Below are 18622 nucleotides of genomic sequence, written 5' to 3'. Positions count from 1 at the left end.
AGAGTCGTGGGATTTGAGGGCGCGCCAGTGCTATTTTATAGTTTTTGCTATGCTGACAACACTGGTCACGTGATTATAGTACGACACTAAACGTCATGATACTTGAATCCCTTTTGTTCCGGTTTTTTACCACGGCTTACTAAACGGAGCCTGGTGGTGGTGTCGGCTCGTCAACTCAATCCTCTGATTTAGCGCAGGCACTAGTTTTCTTTTTAAAACAGACTTGTTTTTATGTCTCAGATACTAAAAAGTGACAGTGCGATTGACAAAACTGCTAAAACTAGTTAAGAATCTGCCCAATACAACTGTAATTTTAGTACCAAACAAGATACGAGTCTCATTTATGTACTGCCTAATCTGTGCAGTCCAACAGTTATTAAAACCGGGTAGATCGGGTAGAAATTGGGCAATAGAACTGTAATTTTATCTGGGATATATATTTCACCCATTGTAAACTTGAGTTGTAATGTATGTGTACATTATTAATAATAAATATGAATATGAATAAAAATAGTGCATAATAGGTAGGCCTTATTGGGATATGTCCGGTTCTCTCATCTTACGATATTTTACTTCGCCGAAAAGTCACTGCTAAATATGAAATATAATTTCGTAACTAACAGAACCTACAATTAAGAAATATTTTATTAGAAAAAGTTTTATTCAGAACCTAGTAAACGAACTTACAAATAAAGAAATATTTTATTAGAAAAAGTTTTATTCTTTGTAATCGAAGTCTGAATTAAAATATTCAATGTCACTTATGTTTGAGCTAGCTTCAGAACAACCAGGGCCAGGGACACTCATAGAACTATCTTCATCTGCACTGGATGTGCTTGAATCCGGCACGTAGATTACGAATTCTTGCATATCACCTACTTAGCGGTCTTTTATTCGAGATACCGTAGGTACTTTTACACAATCCTGAAAAAGAAATTACATATAAATATGCATAAAATAGCAAGTTTCAAGACTATTTGTCAGTTATTTTAAAGATCATGAATGACCTGCATATATATGAAAATTAATATATTTTGAATGAATATACTTACCAATTATGTACCGGAGACAAGTTACTTAGGGGGCTTATTAAATAGGTAATTATTTAATATCAAATACAACATCAATACCCGCGAATAGCGGAAACACGTTCCGCGACTTTTTGTAAGTCGATAGTCGGCTTTTAGCCGTTTTCTTCCCGCTGACAAAACCGAACAATGTTAAATATAATTTTCTTTGTGGTTTTAGGTACGGTTTTATCGTGTTTTGAAAATATTATATACATAAAACTTGCGGTTTTTGTTAATAAAAATATACAATGACAGAAGTTTGTTTACTTTTTACAAGACAGACACAGGTGTCAAAGGTTTGATTGCCATATAAAATGTTAGTTCCCGTTTCTGCCACGACTCTTCTCTTTCCGCACAGACTCTATCTAATGTACTATGATGTTAGATCGATAATTATGACTGATGACTATGTAGTCAAAAAGGTCCTGAACATACCAAGCCGATCTAGAGGACGAGGTAGACCCCCCGCTACTTGGTGGTCCAAAATACAAAAAGAGATGAACCAGGACAGCCTAACTACGCAGACAACCCAGAACAGAGCTCTCTGGTGCAAACGTACAAGGAGACTCGACCCCAGATGAGCTGCGAAGAGGATTGGCCAAAGAAGAAGAGAGTTAGATCGATAATTATGTTTATTTTCTTGAAATTGTATTTTATTATTTTTTAACATTATCGACAAACCAGAAAACGAGTTATTTTATGCTATAAAGATTATACGGAGATATGTATAACTGAAATGAGAAATACAATGATAAGGTAGTAAATAACAAAACAGTTAGATCGATAATTATGTTTATTTTCTTGAAATTGTATCTTATTATTTTTTTGACATTACCTATCGACAAACCAGAAAACGAGTTATTTCATGCTATAAAGATATATAACATGCAGGTTATGACATTCATTCCGTCACCCATTTTATCAAGAAAATTTATACCGAGTGATTAAAATTAGTTAATTGAATACTTCGAGTAAATAAAAAAATACAATTAATTTATCAGAGTACCTTCGATTTGAAAGTAATTAATTAGTTTATATAAGTACTTACCTAAGTACATTTATGTGTCATGTTTGGTATTTGGATAACTTCTCGTATAAGAGAATTTTTCCCACGTCTAAAGATTTCCGATATTACAGATTCCTAATACTATAGTTCGTTTTTTTAGCATTAGAAAGAACTTGCAAGAAGGTAAGCGATCTTGACATGTCTTTTAATTGAAAAGCGCTTTTTAAAATTCAAAAACTATTACTTATGAAAGCAGAAGAATATAAATGATCGAATTAGATTCATAATTGTTACATATTTGCCGCAACATTTTTAAAATGTGTTTTTCAATTAAAAGACACTTCAAGATTGTTTACCTAATTTCTAATGCTAAAAAAAACGAACTATACAGATTCCAATTTCTACAGATTCCCAATATTACAAATTCCCTATAATACAAATTTTCATTTCTATTTATTCTCAATATAGTTTGTAGCTTCCTAACCTAATAGAGCCCGACGGCTAATCCTATTGTCTATTGTTAAGTAAAACCGCACGTGCCACAACCACCTGCATAAAAATCGTTCGTTCACTTTACCCAGGTAATTGAATTCCAACTCCTATGGAAATTGCAATAAGATTCAAAATGAACTAATGGATAAATATTTCGTTACGATGTGTGTGGTCCGTTCAACTTGCCGGCACTCGGTACTTCGGACACTGAGTGCCGGCGAGTCAAACGCTACAGAACCAGTCTAAAATGTGTCATCGAGATGCATAAGAAAGGCGCGTTATCGGAAAGCTCGCACCTACACTGGTTTTTTGAGCATTGGACTAGCCCGCGCTCAGGTGCCAAATAGAATAATTAAGACCTTTTTTGCAGGTACGTTGCACGTGCGGTTTTACTTAACAATAGACAATTGGATTAGTCGTCGCGTCGGGCTCTATTGGGAAGCTACGAACTTATACCTACTATACAGATTCCCATTTTTACAGATTCCTATTTCTACAGATTCCCGTGTTACATTTGTAAATAGACAACATTATAGAACCAAACACTGGCATACATCTGTCAAAAGCGATTTCCGAATATAAAAAAAAAAACTTTTAACGGGATATCTCAAATTTTAAGAGTATTCAAAATCATTTTAATTCGATATTCATTTTTAACTAATTTCACGTTGGACAAAGACCACTATTTACCAGCTAACATTAAGGGAATAACTCAAAATTATCATCTGATTACTTTGCCCCACATGTGGATAAAATACAACTTTCTCATCAGTTTTTGAATATTCAAGAGAGCCTATACTTACCAGCTGGTGTGGTGAAAATTATAACTAATATTCATTGGAATATTTAGTTGCCCTTGTTCGTCTGTACACAGGAAGTTAACTTTAGTCGATGTGTCGTGAATGATAATGTCGCTGAACTCTTATTTAATAAATATTAATGAAGGTTAGTCGGTAATAATTGAAATGAAATGAAAAAATTATACTTTTGATAAATGAATAATTCTAAGGTTTTAGCAGATTACAATTTTTTAAATTCTTTTTGTTTTATTTTTTTTACAAATTTATAGTTTTCATATTTTTTCCTGTACTTGCATTACGATATTACTTGCCAAATTTCATAGTTCTAAGTCAACGGGAAGTACCTATATCCTATTAATTTTGATTCCCTTGAGAGTGTGAGAGAGAATAAAAGAGTAGGTACATAAAATACTTATTGATTTGTATATTCATGAACGACGTAAAATGTACAAAGACTTTTAACGGGACTGACATATGGGTCTAACCTGTGTACAAAATATCGTTCATAAACATTTGGAAGAAAACAAGAATCGTGTGGCTACTTCCAAAGAGTTTGGCACTATTAAAGCGTAATCCGAAGGACTTCTTTATGCGTTACGTTACCGTGGACGAAACGTGGATCCACCACTATACTCCCGAAACGAAACAACAGTCAAAGCAGTGGACTTGTCCCGGCGAAAGTGCTCTAAAACACAGTGGCGTAGCTAGAGGATATGGCGCCCGGGGCAGGCACCAAATTTGCGCCCCCCCTCCCAAACGAAATGAACTAACGAAAGGGTCACTTTGTTATACTTATTAAAGTTTACTTTTAACTTAGACAAATACATAATAATTATATGTGTTTTCAAACATCAAACATCATCAAACATCAACATTTATTCAGCAAATAGGCCACAAGGGCACTTTTACACGTCAACATTGAATTTACATAAAAGCAAAAATAATAACATCAACAATTTTATAAAATAAAACTAACAATTCAATCTAACGTATTACAATTACTAAGAGATGTATATGGTCTCTTAATGTCGAATTACATACAAAATACAGATAAAAAAACACACAAAAAAAATCTATAATATTTAGAGGTGTAAATGTCTCTAGGTGTCAGAACTATAAGATTATATAGTTTATCAAGTTATCCTTAGAGATGTATAAGGTCTCCAAGAGTCAATATCCTGTATAATTAATACATTCATTAAAAGAAAAGAAACATACGAGAACAGAATGAGGCGTCTCACTGTAATTAATTAATAAAAGTTACTAAGTATAATAGCTCGTGTTAGCTTAACAGACCAGTCTCCACAAACAGCACCCGTTCACGAGTATGACGCGTTTTTATTACATCGGTGGCTAACAAGTTTACGACCCACCTGATGGTAAGCGGTCACCGCATCATATGGACGTCTACACTCTAGAGGTGTTATATTACATGCGCGTTGCCGACCATTTTAAAACTTATACACTTCTTTTTTGGAGGTCACCATAGCCTGTAGCCTGTCGAGAAAAGGGAACTTATTCAACTTATGGATACTTTATGGAATGAGCTCCCTTTTCTCGACGAATTTCCTGCCGCCCGCTGTGAAGGGAATTTCTCTTAAAGCGCATAGAGCGCGACCATTTAGATTCTAGGGTGTGAGGATAAACACTCTGCCTGCGGCGAGCGGTGCAGTGATGGCAAGCTGTAACCGTTGGCAGTTGCCTAGTTAGGCAGCATGTCATTCATTTTTCAGACAACAGCTCATTGTACTTTACCTACGAGCGGTAGAGAACAACCTGTATAGAGGGTAGCTAAAAAATAACTGCATTCCCGTTGCCAGGGAGGGTTTGGGATTATAATGAGCAACTTTTACTATGGGCCCAACCACTAAGTCACGAAAAAAAAATTTAGCTGTTTCATACATTTTGGCTGATCCATTTTCTTTATAAGGTAAACTTTTTTTTCGCGTTTTCGGGGTTGGTCCCGTAGTAAAAGTTGCTCAGTATAATAGCAAAACCTCCCTAGCAACGGAAATGTAGTTATTTTTAGCCACCCTGTATAGGAATCCCCAGTACCTACTGTCGTCCGACAGATATGCAGCAGCAGCTATTGGAGCAGGTTCCGTCTACTACGGCTCATATGCGCCTGCCGGACAAAGGGCTAGCGATCCATTTGCATAGTTAGTCTCTTGGGCAATCCATAAGATGGTAACTTCCCGACAGGAGACCCCTGACGCAAAAGACGCGCTAACACGGAACACAACTCTGAAGCACTCGGCCCGCTCGCCTTATAAAATGAAAGCATTATAGCAACTCCCGCCGAATATCCCTCTGCTTGATAGTTTCTGGCATAGAGTATTCGCACTGGCGCTACCGTCGTCTTTCAAGGTCGAGTTCGAGGAAAAAAGAGTACCTAAAAGATCGGCTTTCTCTTTTGAGTTGTGGGCCAGATTACCATCCGCAATTCACACATCACAGTGGTGGTTCGATTGACGAAAGTATCCCTGCTGCCTTTTGGCAAGGCGGGGAGGTAGTCTTTTGCCCATTTTGGCGCCCCCCCTTGGACGGCGCCCGGGGCACGTGCCCCCTCCAACCCCCCCCTAGTTACGCCACTGCTAAAACAGCAAAAACGGTTCCGTCGGCCGGGAAGGTGATGGCGACACCGTTTGTTTAGATTCGCAACGAATTATCCACAGACTATTTAGCGAAGGGAAGAACGATCACTGGGCAATATTACTCTGAATTGTTGTCTCGATTTGTTGAAGAATTAAAAAAAAATGCTGTTTCACCAGGATAAGCTCCGGCTCATTCATCTCGCATCGTCAAGGCCAAACTAGATCAATTGGGTTACAAAATACTGCCTCACGCTCCTTATTCCCCGGATTTGGCTCCTTGCGATTTCTTTCTGTTCCCAATTCCCAAACATGGAATCTTGGCTCGGAGGCAAACGCTTCATGTCAAATGAAGAGGTCATAGAGGCCACGGATGAGTATTTTGCAGAGTTTCCGAAGTCATATTTTTGGAGGGTTTCAAGAAGATGGGAAAAGTGCATAAATTTGAAAGGGCTACGTTGAAATTTAAAAATAATAAAAAAAAATTCATGGGTAGGCTCACGACGTTTCACACGACAATGCCGAATTGTTGACTGGAAGAGCGTAGCGTCGCCGATCGCTCTTCGTGACACTCTTCGAGACACCTTGCATTACACAACGTTGTTAAATTCGAGAAAACGATTAAATACCTAAATATAATATACTAGCTTTTGTCCGCGACTTCGTCTGCGTGGAATCAGTAACAGCAGCTAGTGTAAGTACAGCGCCTGAAGAAAGTGTAATAGCAATCATTCAATTTGGGCATAAGTTTCAATCAGAGATCAGGCAATTCATTAACTCTCTCAATACGAGACTCTCCCCCCCTTTTCACTCTCTTTAGGGATGATTCCCGACATAAAAACTATCCTATGTCCTTCCCCGGGACTCAAACCATCTCTATACCAAATTTCAACTAAATCGGTTTAGCGGCTAAGCGTGAAGAGGTAACAGACAAGCAGACAGGATTAGTATGGATTTCAGTGACCGAAAGTTTTAAGCAGTACCATTTTAAATCTACTTCCACTTTTTTATTAGATCAAAATTAGAAGAAATAGTTTCCATTTTATGGCAATAGTTTTTTTTTGTTGTGTACCTATTTGAACTCTTTTTATTGGCTGTGTGGCATTCCACATTTTAGGTCACTACGTTATACCACATTATTAAATCGGAGAGCGGCGCGTTACACGATTTTGTTGAACTGGAGAGCGATGATAGTGTAGATCGCGACGATGCTGAGGCACGCGGGAATCAGCGTCATGTTGACGTCAATACCACCAAAGGTTTTTACTTTTATTGGTCGCGTTGTAACTATTTGCAAAAGCTGTTTTACTATCTTTAACTTATTTTCATCTGAAAAGATTAAAACATTTATTTTGTGAATTTTATAATGTATGTTAAGAGACGAAACTACAACTGTTAATCTAACCTGCATGTTCATTCGCTTGTTCTAGTACGAAAAGCAGTTTGAAGCAACGCGTCAGAGCGCTGACGCTGTTTTGTACACTCTGCGCTGCCTGTACGGTTGCATATATTATCCACATGGAAATGCACACCCCACCGTAATACAGCAACATTCCAACATTGAGGTAGCCCTTGAAAGAAGAAAGGGCTATTAGAAAATAATATTTATGTTAATTTCTAATATAATTTAGTGGTAGAGACCTACTTTGAGCCCATAAACTACTGCACTGTAGCTTGTGGTAATAAAGCGCATTGCAACGATACAAAACGATGAAGCCAACTGAAACAATAAAATCACATTAAAACAAACAACATTCTTAAAATATCAAAATTAACAGTAAAACTGTAGTTATATATACCTGTATGCCAATTATTTCATTTAAGAAGATAGTGCATTTTTTGACATTTATGTAATTTTGGCGCCATTTCTCTATATTTATTGTATGTGTTACGTCGCCATCTTCACAATGATATAAATTTCTTCCAACAACAGATCTCGTTATGCATTGCAGTTGTTCAGATATAGTATGGAATGTAAAGCATATAAAATTGTATTCTACATGTAAACGAAGCACACTTAGTGCTCTGCCAAAAAGGACAACTCTTTGTTCCCCTTTGCGGACTACAATGTGTACATCGTAAATTTCAGAAATTATTATCGTCACAATATAAAGAAATATATATCCGCAGATGCGCTTGAGGCCAAGTTTAAAATGTGAAGCCAAGCGTTTGAAATATATCTTGTCATGTAAAAAATCAACAAGTATATCGTTGGAATTTAGGCAATTGATAAATTTCATATACGCTTTTGAATAGTAACAGGACACCGAAATAGATACAATAGAATTTAACTGAAAGAAGAAAGTCAAAAATACGTTTTTAAAATTGTTGAAATCAATAGTATAAATAACGTATAAACACAAAGATAATTCAATAAAAATTATGGTGATTGCAATGGTTTTTCTTAGCTTGCTAAACGTGCTTATATTTTTGTACAGACCAAAAATGTTTTCTGTTAAAATAAATATGTCAATTGGCTTCAGTCCGATATTCATTTCTAATACTTTATACTCTTAGTCCGCTCGCAGGGAGTTTATGTTTGTTAATATCGCTTGAGGTATAACATGATTCCAAAAATAATAATATTATAAGTGCTACCTACTTTAATCAAATTAAGTGACTGTGGCATCGTGAATATGCACCACGTGTAGGTATTTTTAATCAATTAACACAAGCTAAGGAATGGAAATTGGTGGAAATCGCTTTATCATTGTAGGTATTCTTTAAATAAAATATATAGTGCTGGCACTTCATTGTCGAAAATGCTGGTGTTGATTCTGTAATGAACGAAACTATTAGGTATTTGGTAAATTAAAAAACTACTTTCCCGCACACGAACGGAAAAGTGGCACTTGCTATGCCATTGTTGGCCCACATATAGACCATAAAGTATCACTTTCTGAGCATAATATGCATTGTAAAAGACAACAAAAGCCACTACCACACCAGAACTTATAGTTCGTTTTTTTAACATTAGAAGTAAGGTAAACAATCTTGGTGTGTCTTTTAATTGAAAAACACATTTTTTTTTAAGTTACGGCTAATATGTAACAATTATGAATCTAATACGATCATTTATATTCTTCTGCTTTCATATGTAATAGTTTTTGATTTTTAAAAAGCGTTTTTTAATTAAAAGACATGTGAAGATCGCTTACCTTCTTGCAAGTTCTTTCTAATGCTAAAAAAAAACGAACTATAGCTAAGTGACAATCGACCACACTACCACAGATTATATACTATTTCTTACGAACAGATACTTATCTCTCAAAGAAAACGCAAATACCTACAATTTTGATACCTTTGTTAGCGATGCGTTGGCATTATGGTCAGTTCGTTAACCAACTGCGACTATTGGTATCATTCCATTTCTAACCGCAGCTGTACTAGTACTGAACGCGTCGCTGTTATTGTCAATTTCCATAGTAAAATGAACAGTAATACAGCTGTCGTTGGAAATAGACTGTCACCTTATGCCTGAGGCTCCGCAAGTGCAGACAGCCTGGGATGATACGGGTGCCAGAAACACATTTGCCCGTCTCTTGAGTGCTGCTACGGGTGTGGATTTGGCAAGACTCCGGTCGGTGTCAAAGGTAGAAGCGGGAGCGTGGTTACAGGCTTTCATGTGGTCTCACCAAAAATTTTCTGAAATTGTTATTGAATATTCTCAAATAAAGTCCACTTCATCATCATCATCATCATCATCTCCTCCTAGCCGTTTTCGGCTACAGCGACTGCTATGCTACAGCTCAGCTGAGAGCGTCGCTGGTGTGCTCTCAGGTGACTGACGTAGCCAATCTTTGCAGCAAATGTGCGGCCACATTCGCTGCAGGTCAGCACCCCTCCGATATAATTGTACGTGATGGCCACAGGTGGCCTGCCTTTAGCTCGTCACGCTTAACGTCGAGCTCTGTGCGTCGCCTGGCTTACCACTTACCTATATCATATTGAAGTATGCATGTTATAAAAGACCTTTTCAGCAATGAATGGTATGAAACCTCTCGTGACTTTAATTATTACGCTAGCTTAACTAAGTAAGCACTTTTACACTAAAGTTGGAATCAAATATAATTTTATATCGCTGATTTTTACTAAATATCTGGCTGGCTGGCACTCGTGTCCGTTAGTCAATTGCAAATAAAAAGGCTTGAGGCGCAGCGGCTGAAGCCCTACAGCGCCGCAAATATGCTGGTCTCGAAAAATAATCGGAAACGTGTGGAGATGGAGATACTTCTAGTGAACGTTCGATTTATGGGCACATCAGTCTGAAATCGCTACGTTAGGTACCTATATCGTACGTAGAGCATTATGCATAGGAAAGACCTGGGGCACTTGTGATATGTAGGTGAGTAGTTTTAATTTATTTAACTAAAAGTAATTTTAATGAATTACAGCTTTTAGTACACCTAATGTATAGTTCGTTATTTTAGCATTAGAAATAAGGTAAACAATCTTGATGTGTCTTTTAATTGAAAAACACATTTTAAAAATAAGTTACGGCAAATATGTATGTAACAATTATGAATCTAATACGATCATTTATATTCTTCTGCTTTCATAAGTAATAGTTTTTTATTTTATAAAAGCGTTTTTCAATTTAAAGACATGTCAAGATCGCTTACCTTCTTGCAAGTTCCTTCTAATGCTAAAAAAACGAACTGTTAGAAATAAAATAAAAAATAGATCTAAACCTTTCGCCGTCGGCGATGGAAAAAGGAGAAAAAAAAGGTGAGTAACCCCCGTTTAATACCATCATTGGTAGAGTCGAGAGGTTGAGTTGAGGCGATGCCGATTCACCATCGAAAGTTGCGTGACAAACTTGATAAGTATCAAGCCCTTCAGTATAACGTGCTAGGTAATATAGTAGGTATTAGTGGACAATGCGACTGCAACCATAGCAAACAATCATTTGAAAAATAGATAAAATCTACATGGAAAGTACGAATAATAACGTTATAAATAAACACCACAAAGCTTTATTCTCAGTTTCAATGTTGTTATCGAAAATGCTTTTACCTCTCGGCTTAATAGGCATTATTTTATGTAGTTTTCTGACACTTCGTGTGTCAGGAAAGAGGATGATGGTAAGTATAACTGGTTCATTTCAGACATATTTTTTATAAAATCTTGTAACAATTGGTGCCATGCCCAGGATACTATATACAGAATCGTATACTGACTTCTACCAGTCTAAGTTATTTTGCAGTGTGACATTTTGACGTTAATGTTGGCACATACATAGTATATTACATACATACGCTGTAACTGCAAAGTCTACGCAGACTCGCAGAGTTAGCTTGACTCTAGTAAACTGTATTTTTCCGAAAAGATATTTTGCGCGTTAGGACATTTATTAGGCAAAGCCTGATTCCAGGGCATAGGCAGATGGTCAGTGTCGGACGTGCAGCCGTGTGCGAATGACGCAGAGATGCCGTGGATGATGCGCGTGCGCCGACACGAGCTCAACCGCACATACGACGCTTATGACGCTGATGTCCACACATTAGCCGATTTCGACGATTCAGTCGGAGTAAGTCTTTTTTTTTGCTTTTAGTATGCTTATTGGCGACGTTCCACGGGCAAATGTTCCTTACGGTGATCGGCGCTTACGTCGCGTATTAGCAGAGATGTGACTTATTTGAAATACTTGTATTTAAAATGCAAATACAAAATGCTATTTTGTATTTAAATACCTTTTGAAGAAAACTATTTTGTATTTTATTTCAAATAGTTTTTGGGACCTATTTTCTATTTTCAAAATACAAAATACTTTATAGTAGGTAGGTAATGTAGGTAGGAGTTACAATCTCTTCTGATGTTATAATCCTGGCAACACTCTCATTCTTTTAACACGGAACTGTTGAATCTGTTTAGTAACGTCGCACATGACCACAAGCGTAGCGAGTAGTTAAAAAAGTGGAATCTTGAGTGTTGCGAGGGTTTCAAGGCACGAGAGGAGAACAAACTTTTCTGCCCTGGTGAAACACAAACGAGACGTTTTCATCACACTAACGAAAGGCATTATTATACTAGCTGTAAAACATTACAAATTAATGCTTTAAAAGTTGGCCGTTAAAAACCATCATCCACACATCCTACCGGTTAATATGAGCCAACAACTAGAAATTTGCACTTTAGACAGAGGATTGATTTCAAAGAATAAAGAGAGTCTTTTCAACTCGGAAATTCCGAGTAATACTTTTTAATTCAGACTAGGTATTCACTACTCAGAGTACCTTTTATCGCAAATATTTGTATTTTTAAAAAGTATTTTGAAAATACCTATTTCGTATTTTGTATTTAAATACAAATTCAAAAACTAGTTTGTATTTTGCATTTGAAATAGTATATCAAGGAAGTATTTGTATTTTGTATTTAAATACTTTTTATAAAGTATTTTTCACATCTCTGCGTATTAGTTAGTATTGGAGTGTCGGCCTTCATCCGAGGAACATGTAATTAGCTTTATCAATAAAATATGAAAAAAAAACGCCAGTAAGAATTTTCCCTTCTTTTTGTTTCAAATGCCGAAGGAATCTTCAGAACTCATTGTTTTATGTAAGTACAGCAAGTGCCTCAACTGAAGTACCTATACAAATGTCACTATACTGTGTAGAAAAGTGGATACTTATGTTAGAGCACCGACTGTACCATAAATTTTCCATCTGGAGAAAAATTGTTAAGAAATTCAAAAGATTATGTCATTCTGTTGGAGATCGAAGAAGATACTGGCACATCACCACTACAAAGGTTAAATTGTGTGTCACTTAGCTATCTGTCAATTCTGATATATAACTGAAAAATGTATGATCTTGTGTTGATTTAATATTAGTAAAATAAAACAAACGTTTACTTAAAATATATATTTCTTTCATCCGCCTCTCCACCCAACAAGTGGTAGCATAGCGTGGTTGGCTAGTTAAATGTAGTCGGTGAAAATAAAACTTCGTCCAAAAATGAACACGTCGGCAGCAACCGCTTCGTCGTCGTACCATCGGATCGAACCCCTAACGAAAGAAAATTACGATACGTGGTGTCTCCAAGCGCAAGCAGTGCTGATCAAAAATGGCCTGTGGGGATACGCAAGCGGAGAGATACCCGAGCCGGCTGCAACTAGCAACGAGACGGAAAAGAAAGAATTTATACACAAAGATCTACTAGCAAGGTCAGAATTATTACTTCTCATCTCGCCTTCAGAGTTGAAGCAAATAAAAGGTTGCAAAACTTCGTCCGAGCTTTGGAAAAAACTAAAAAGCATTTACCAAAGTACTGGTCCCGCAAGAAAAGCAACGTTGCTGAAGCATCTCATACTGAAAAAACATGACAACGGTGACGTCCGCGAACACCTTAACGACTTCATGGACACCGTCGATAAATTAGCAGACATGGGTATAACTTTAAATACTGATCTACTAAGTATAATGATGCTATACAGCTTACCCGCCTCATTCGAAAACTTCAGAATAGCGGTAGAATCGAGAGATACCCTACCAAAGCCTGAAGAGCTGAAAATTAAAATTATAGAAGAAAGCGAAGCTAGACAAAACCAAGATGCGCAAAAAGAGAGAAGAGAAGGTGCATTCTATTCCAAGAAAAGGCCTAAATACTGTCAGAAATGCAAGAAAAAGGGGCATAATACCGAAGAATGCTGGAGTAAGAAGAATAAACATCAACAAAATCAAACTTTCCACAAAAAGGATGAGAAAAACTTCAGCATAACGCCTACTTGCCTGTCCATCACCTCTGCAGATACCTGGTGTCTGGACAGCGGCTGCACGTCCCATATGTGTGCACAGGAAGATAATTTTGAGAACATGAACTCCGAAACTGGAACTTTACGGCTAGCGTCTGAAAATCACACCGCTAAAGTTGAAGGAAAAGGCAAAGTACGTATAAACATCCAAAACGAAACAATTAACCTCCATGATGCATTGTACGTACCTACCTTGGCATCAAACTTAATGTCAGTCGCAAAGATTACTGATAAAGGAAACACAGTACTGTTCACAAAAGATAAGGCATACGTTAAAGACCAAAGAGGTAAAGTAACTCTAACTGCCACGAAAGAAAACGGCCTGTACTACACAAAGGGAGAAAAAGCAAATATAGCAAAGACAGTCAGCAACATTGAAATTTAGCATCGAAAACTTGGACATCTTAATGAAAATGACTTGAAGTTAGCTGCAAACAAGAAATTGATTAGAGGACTCGAATTACGAGGAGGATATTTACCGGACTGCGAAGTATGCATCAAAGGGAAGATGGCCAGACTGCCATTTTCATCCTTAGACGGACCACAATCTACACAAGCGCTGGAAATTGTGCATAGTGACGTCTGCGGGCCCGTCAACACTGAAACACTAGCCGGATCGAAATATTTCCTAACATTCCTGGACGACTACACTAAATATTGTTGCATCTACTTCATATCGAACAAAAGCGAAGTATTCGAGAAGTTTAAGGAATACAAAAGCAAAGTCGAAAAGTTTCATAATAAACCGATAAAGAGTCTAATCGGACAATGGAACGGAATACTGCAATAGAGAATTCGATAAGTTTCTAAAAGAACATGGAATCAAGAGAAGGCTCACAGCACCGTACACGCCTCAACAGGATGGCCAAAGCGAACGCAAAAATAGATCTCTTCTTGACAGAGCACGGTGTTTGATGATCGAAGGAAATATACCTCAAAAACTGTGGGCCGAAGCAGTATACACAGCGAACTATCTCATCAACCGAAGCCCAGCTAAAGCCCTGAAAGGTTGTACACCATATGAAAAGTGGACCGGCCGTACTCCATCTGGAAATCACCTGCGTATATTTGGATGTAAAGCTTTTGTCCTAAACAAACACAGAAAAGGTAAATTTACACCAAAATGTACAGAAGGAGTCTTCATGGGCTATGCACAGCTAGCAAAAGGTTATCGCATTTACATTCCTGAAAAACAAGGTATTGTAATAAGCAGAGACGTGAAGTTCATTGACAAAATGTATTATAAAGAGGATGTAGATCGTACCGAAGAAAACTACGATGAATTCTTTGAAAAACAGGAACAACAGGAACGTGTGAGAGCTGAAACAGAAATCAAGGTTAATAAAAATACAGAAAGAAAGAGGAAGGAAAAACAAAGAAAGAAGAAGAAAAACTCACCTGTAGTAGAAGTTGAATTCTCTTCAAACCCTACCCATGAAACTGTAGTCGCACCTCCTGAACCAGAACCTGAAGATGGTGAATTTGAAGCCAACGAAGAACCTGCAGAACCTGAAGATGATGAATTTGCAGAACCTGAAAATGATGAAATAAACATCAACAGTACTACAAACGAGGAGCCAAGACCTCGTAGAGAGCGTAAAACTCCAATATGGCACAAAGATTATGAACTGATTGACCAACCTTCAACTTCGGATGAAAATCAAGAGCCATTAGATGAAGACATGGATGAACTCTCATTTATATGCGAAAAAGATCTCAAAAACGAAGAGTGGCATGACGCTATCAAAGCTGAAATAAAAGCTCATATAAAGAATGGAACATGGAAAATTGTCAAGAAAGAGAATGACATGAAAATTATTGACCACAAAATGGTTTTGAGGAACAAATGGACTCCCGAAAAAGGAGAGATAAAGAAGGCCAGACTTGTTGCGCGCGGATTTGGACAAAGACCTGGAATCGATTTCAATGAAACTTTTGCACCAGTTGCCAAATTAAGTACCATTCGATCTGTAATTGGACTAGCAGTCGAAGAGGACTTAAAACTTAACCAAATGGATGTCACGACGGCATACCTGAATGGCGACCTGGTAGAAAATATATTTATGAAGTTTCCAGAGTATACCGAGCAATACGTAGCCGAAATTATGGTAGAGGCATGTGACGAAGATGATTTTACTTTGTATGATAAGGCAAAGAACATGCTAGAGGATATAAAAAGTATCGAACAAGAAAAAGTATGTCACCTCAAAAAGGCCCTCTATGGATTAAAACAAGCAGGAAGGCAATGGTATACAAGATTAGATACCGAACTAAAGAAAATAGGATTTAAAGCGTCCAAAGCTGATCCTTGTGTCTACATATTAGTCAAAGGAGGAGAAAAGACAATTATTGCCATATATGTAGACGACCTTCTTATTGCTTACTCTTGCCCGAAAATACTGGCCGAAATTAAGAAAAAGTTAAACCAACAATTCGAAATGAAAGATTTAGGACAACCAAAACGTCTAATCGGAATTGATATGGAATATAAAGAAAATAAAATAAAATTAACCCAAAAGAAATTTATTGAAGAAACATTAAAGAAATTTAAGATGGAGGATTGCAAAACCGCGACTACTCCGATGGAAATCAACTTAAATCTGGAGCCTAACAGGAAAGGAGGAGAGGATAACATACCGTATAGAAACCTAATAGGAACATTAATGTATCTCTCCGTCGCTACCCGACCCGACGTAACGTATGCAGTTAATTACCTATCAAGATTCAACGATTGTTTTGGACCGGAGCACTTTAAATCAGCCAAGCGAGTACTACGATACTTAAAAGGTACGACTGACGTCGGCCTAACTTACTCTAAGTCACAAAAGCCATTAGATGGCATGGCAGATGCTGACTGGGGCGCTTGCAAATTGGACAGAAAGTCCTGCTCTGGTTATACTTTCAAATACGCCGGGGCAGCAATCAGTTGGGCATCTAAGAAACAAAGAAGTGTGGCCCTTTCGACGGCAGAATCAGAGTACACAGCTCTCACAGAGGCTGCGAAGGAAGCAGTTCACCTAAGATCGCTGTTTAGAGATTTGGGCATTGTTTTTGGACAGATAACGATTTGGAGCGACAATCAAGCCGCCATAAAATTGGGACACAACCCAATAGTATCCTCCAAATCAAAGCATATCGATCTGAAAGTACATTACATCAGAGATTGTGTAAAACAAGGTGTACTCAAGATCGCGTACAAGTGTACGGAAGAGATGGAGGCTGACCTTTTAACAAAGGCACTACCAGGGCCCAGACTCGCTATGCTTAGAGGCAAACTGGGTGTGCTGCAGTAGTGGCGTCGTGAGGAGGAGTGTTGGAGATCGAAGAAGATACTGGCACATCACCACTATAAAGGATAAATTGTGTGTCACTTAGCTATCTGTCAATTCTGATATATAACTGAAAAATGTATGATCTTGTGTTGATTTAATATTAGTAAAATAAAACAAACGTTTACTTAAAATATATATTTCTTTCATCCGCCTCTCCACCCAACACATTCTCACAGGCTTATTTAATAAACAAGGAAATTACCCAAGCCGGTTTATGTTACAAGGGCCTGTTTCCAGCAGTGAGACCTATAATATTTATTTGCATTTTTTAGATACGCATAAGTACATGCATGATGATGGACGGGGTATGCGAAAATTTCCAGACCTTGAATCATGGCTGCGCGCGTATACTAATATATTTTGCTGCGAGAGATAACGTATGGAGAGCACTGGAGGCCTTCGGCATAGATCCGCCTGACTTCCCCATACCACAAGTAAGTTATATGATCAATATCAACACATTTACTTTACAAATAGGTCTTCGAGAACTCTTTCACAGATTTTACATCGATTTTAGGAGACTTCAAAATCTTGAAATTACTGACTTGGTTAAAAAACAACCCAAAAAAGCTTAAATCATAAAAATAATAACAAATCCAAACTACTTTAAACTCTCGCGTTTTGTACACATATTCAATTACACAAACATTACACGAACATTTTTATAAACTAATTTCGGGTAGTTTAGTGTTGTTTTATTAATATCTCCGTTGACATTTGTTGGGACGTCAGTCTTTCCGTGACCACAGCTGGTGCAACTCAGCTGAAACGTCGGAATTAAAGGTAAAAACAATGAAATTATATCGCGGTAGACCCGTTTGTGTAATTGAATAAATCCAAACTACTAAAATTATTTAATTTCACAATGCATAAAAATCGGAGATGCTGATAAATGCTTTGTTTATTATGTAAAGTTAAAGTAACCAATACTTACAGATCCCTTTTTAGCGATAAAATTGCCTATTATTGTGAATGTGAATGTGTGAATTTTTTACTAATTTATAATGTAAAAGGAAAGAATTAATTATAATTCTTTCCTTTTACATTATAAACAACATAAAAACTAATGAACAGTAATAATTTACTGTTCATTAGTTTTTTTATGTTGTTTCGTGTGTATTTTATTTTATTGACGAATAAAGAATAGGTATTGTATTGGTAATTTAATATTTTTATATGAAAATCAATGTGCGAAAATTTCAAATTTGCAGGGAGAGTACCACGCGGAGAACTTCGTGTTGGACTTAAGCCACCTGAATGACTACAGTCTATACGGCAACTTCAGTTCAGAGGTCAGCTTATTTAAGGAGGAGCAGGATGTGGCGTGCTTGAAGGTTGCCATCAGGTTCGAGCCGCTCGAAGACGCGTCACCGCCGGAATGATTATCGAATGGTTCATTTGTTAGTTATAATTTAAATTTTACAACAAGGCTCTTACTACTTTATACCTTATAGTTGGCGACTGGCATGCGACTTCTATAATACGCGTCAGTGACAAGTTTAAGTTTACCTATATACTTTGTATTTTTATTAAACGCTTGATTTATTTGAGCTGTACCTACGTGTTTCCATCAACCCC

At 37.2% G+C, this 18622-nt stretch overlaps 2 protein-coding genes across 3 annotated transcripts in view; one reads left to right on the top strand and one right to left on the bottom strand.

The window, feature by feature from the left end:
* The window catches only part of LOC134670921 (uncharacterized), a 236359-nt gene extending 226662 nt beyond the window's left edge, over positions 1 to 9697 (bottom strand). Inside the window, exons 1-5 of one of the 2 annotated variants that reach the window (XM_063528755.1) lie at positions 7759 to 9697; positions 7605 to 7679; positions 7365 to 7530; positions 5961 to 7288; positions 2865 to 4051 (exon numbers count right to left, since the gene is read on the bottom strand). In XM_063528755.1, coding sequence (XP_063384825.1) covers positions 7119 to 7288; positions 7365 to 7530; positions 7605 to 7679; positions 7759 to 8454 — 1107 coding nt within the window. In that variant the 5' untranslated portion in view covers positions 8455 to 9697 and the 3' untranslated portion in view covers positions 2865 to 4051; positions 5961 to 7118. Of the gene's footprint in view, positions 1 to 1974; positions 4052 to 5960; positions 7289 to 7364; positions 7531 to 7604; positions 7680 to 7758 lie in introns of those variants that run through there. The other variant, XM_063528754.1, reaches the window with a different exon arrangement.
* Positions 9698 to 10959: 1262 nt separating this feature from the next.
* On the top strand, positions 10960 to 18600 carry LOC134670855 (uncharacterized). Its single transcript, XM_063528672.1, has 4 exons — positions 10960 to 11043; positions 11334 to 11489; positions 17317 to 17478; positions 18256 to 18600. The coding sequence occupies exons 1-4, from the start codon at positions 10966 to 10968 to the stop codon at positions 18424 to 18426; spliced, it is 567 nt and encodes a 188-aa protein (XP_063384742.1). The 5' UTR covers positions 10960 to 10965; the 3' UTR covers positions 18427 to 18600.
* The last annotated feature ends 22 nt before the right edge of the window (positions 18601 to 18622 follow it).

Source organism: Cydia fagiglandana, chromosome 14 (assembly GCF_963556715.1).
Source record: "Cydia fagiglandana chromosome 14, ilCydFagi1.1, whole genome shotgun sequence".
Lineage (NCBI taxonomy): Eukaryota > Metazoa > Arthropoda > Insecta > Lepidoptera > Tortricidae > Cydia > Cydia fagiglandana.
This window is presented reverse-complemented; position numbering and strand designations above follow the sequence as displayed.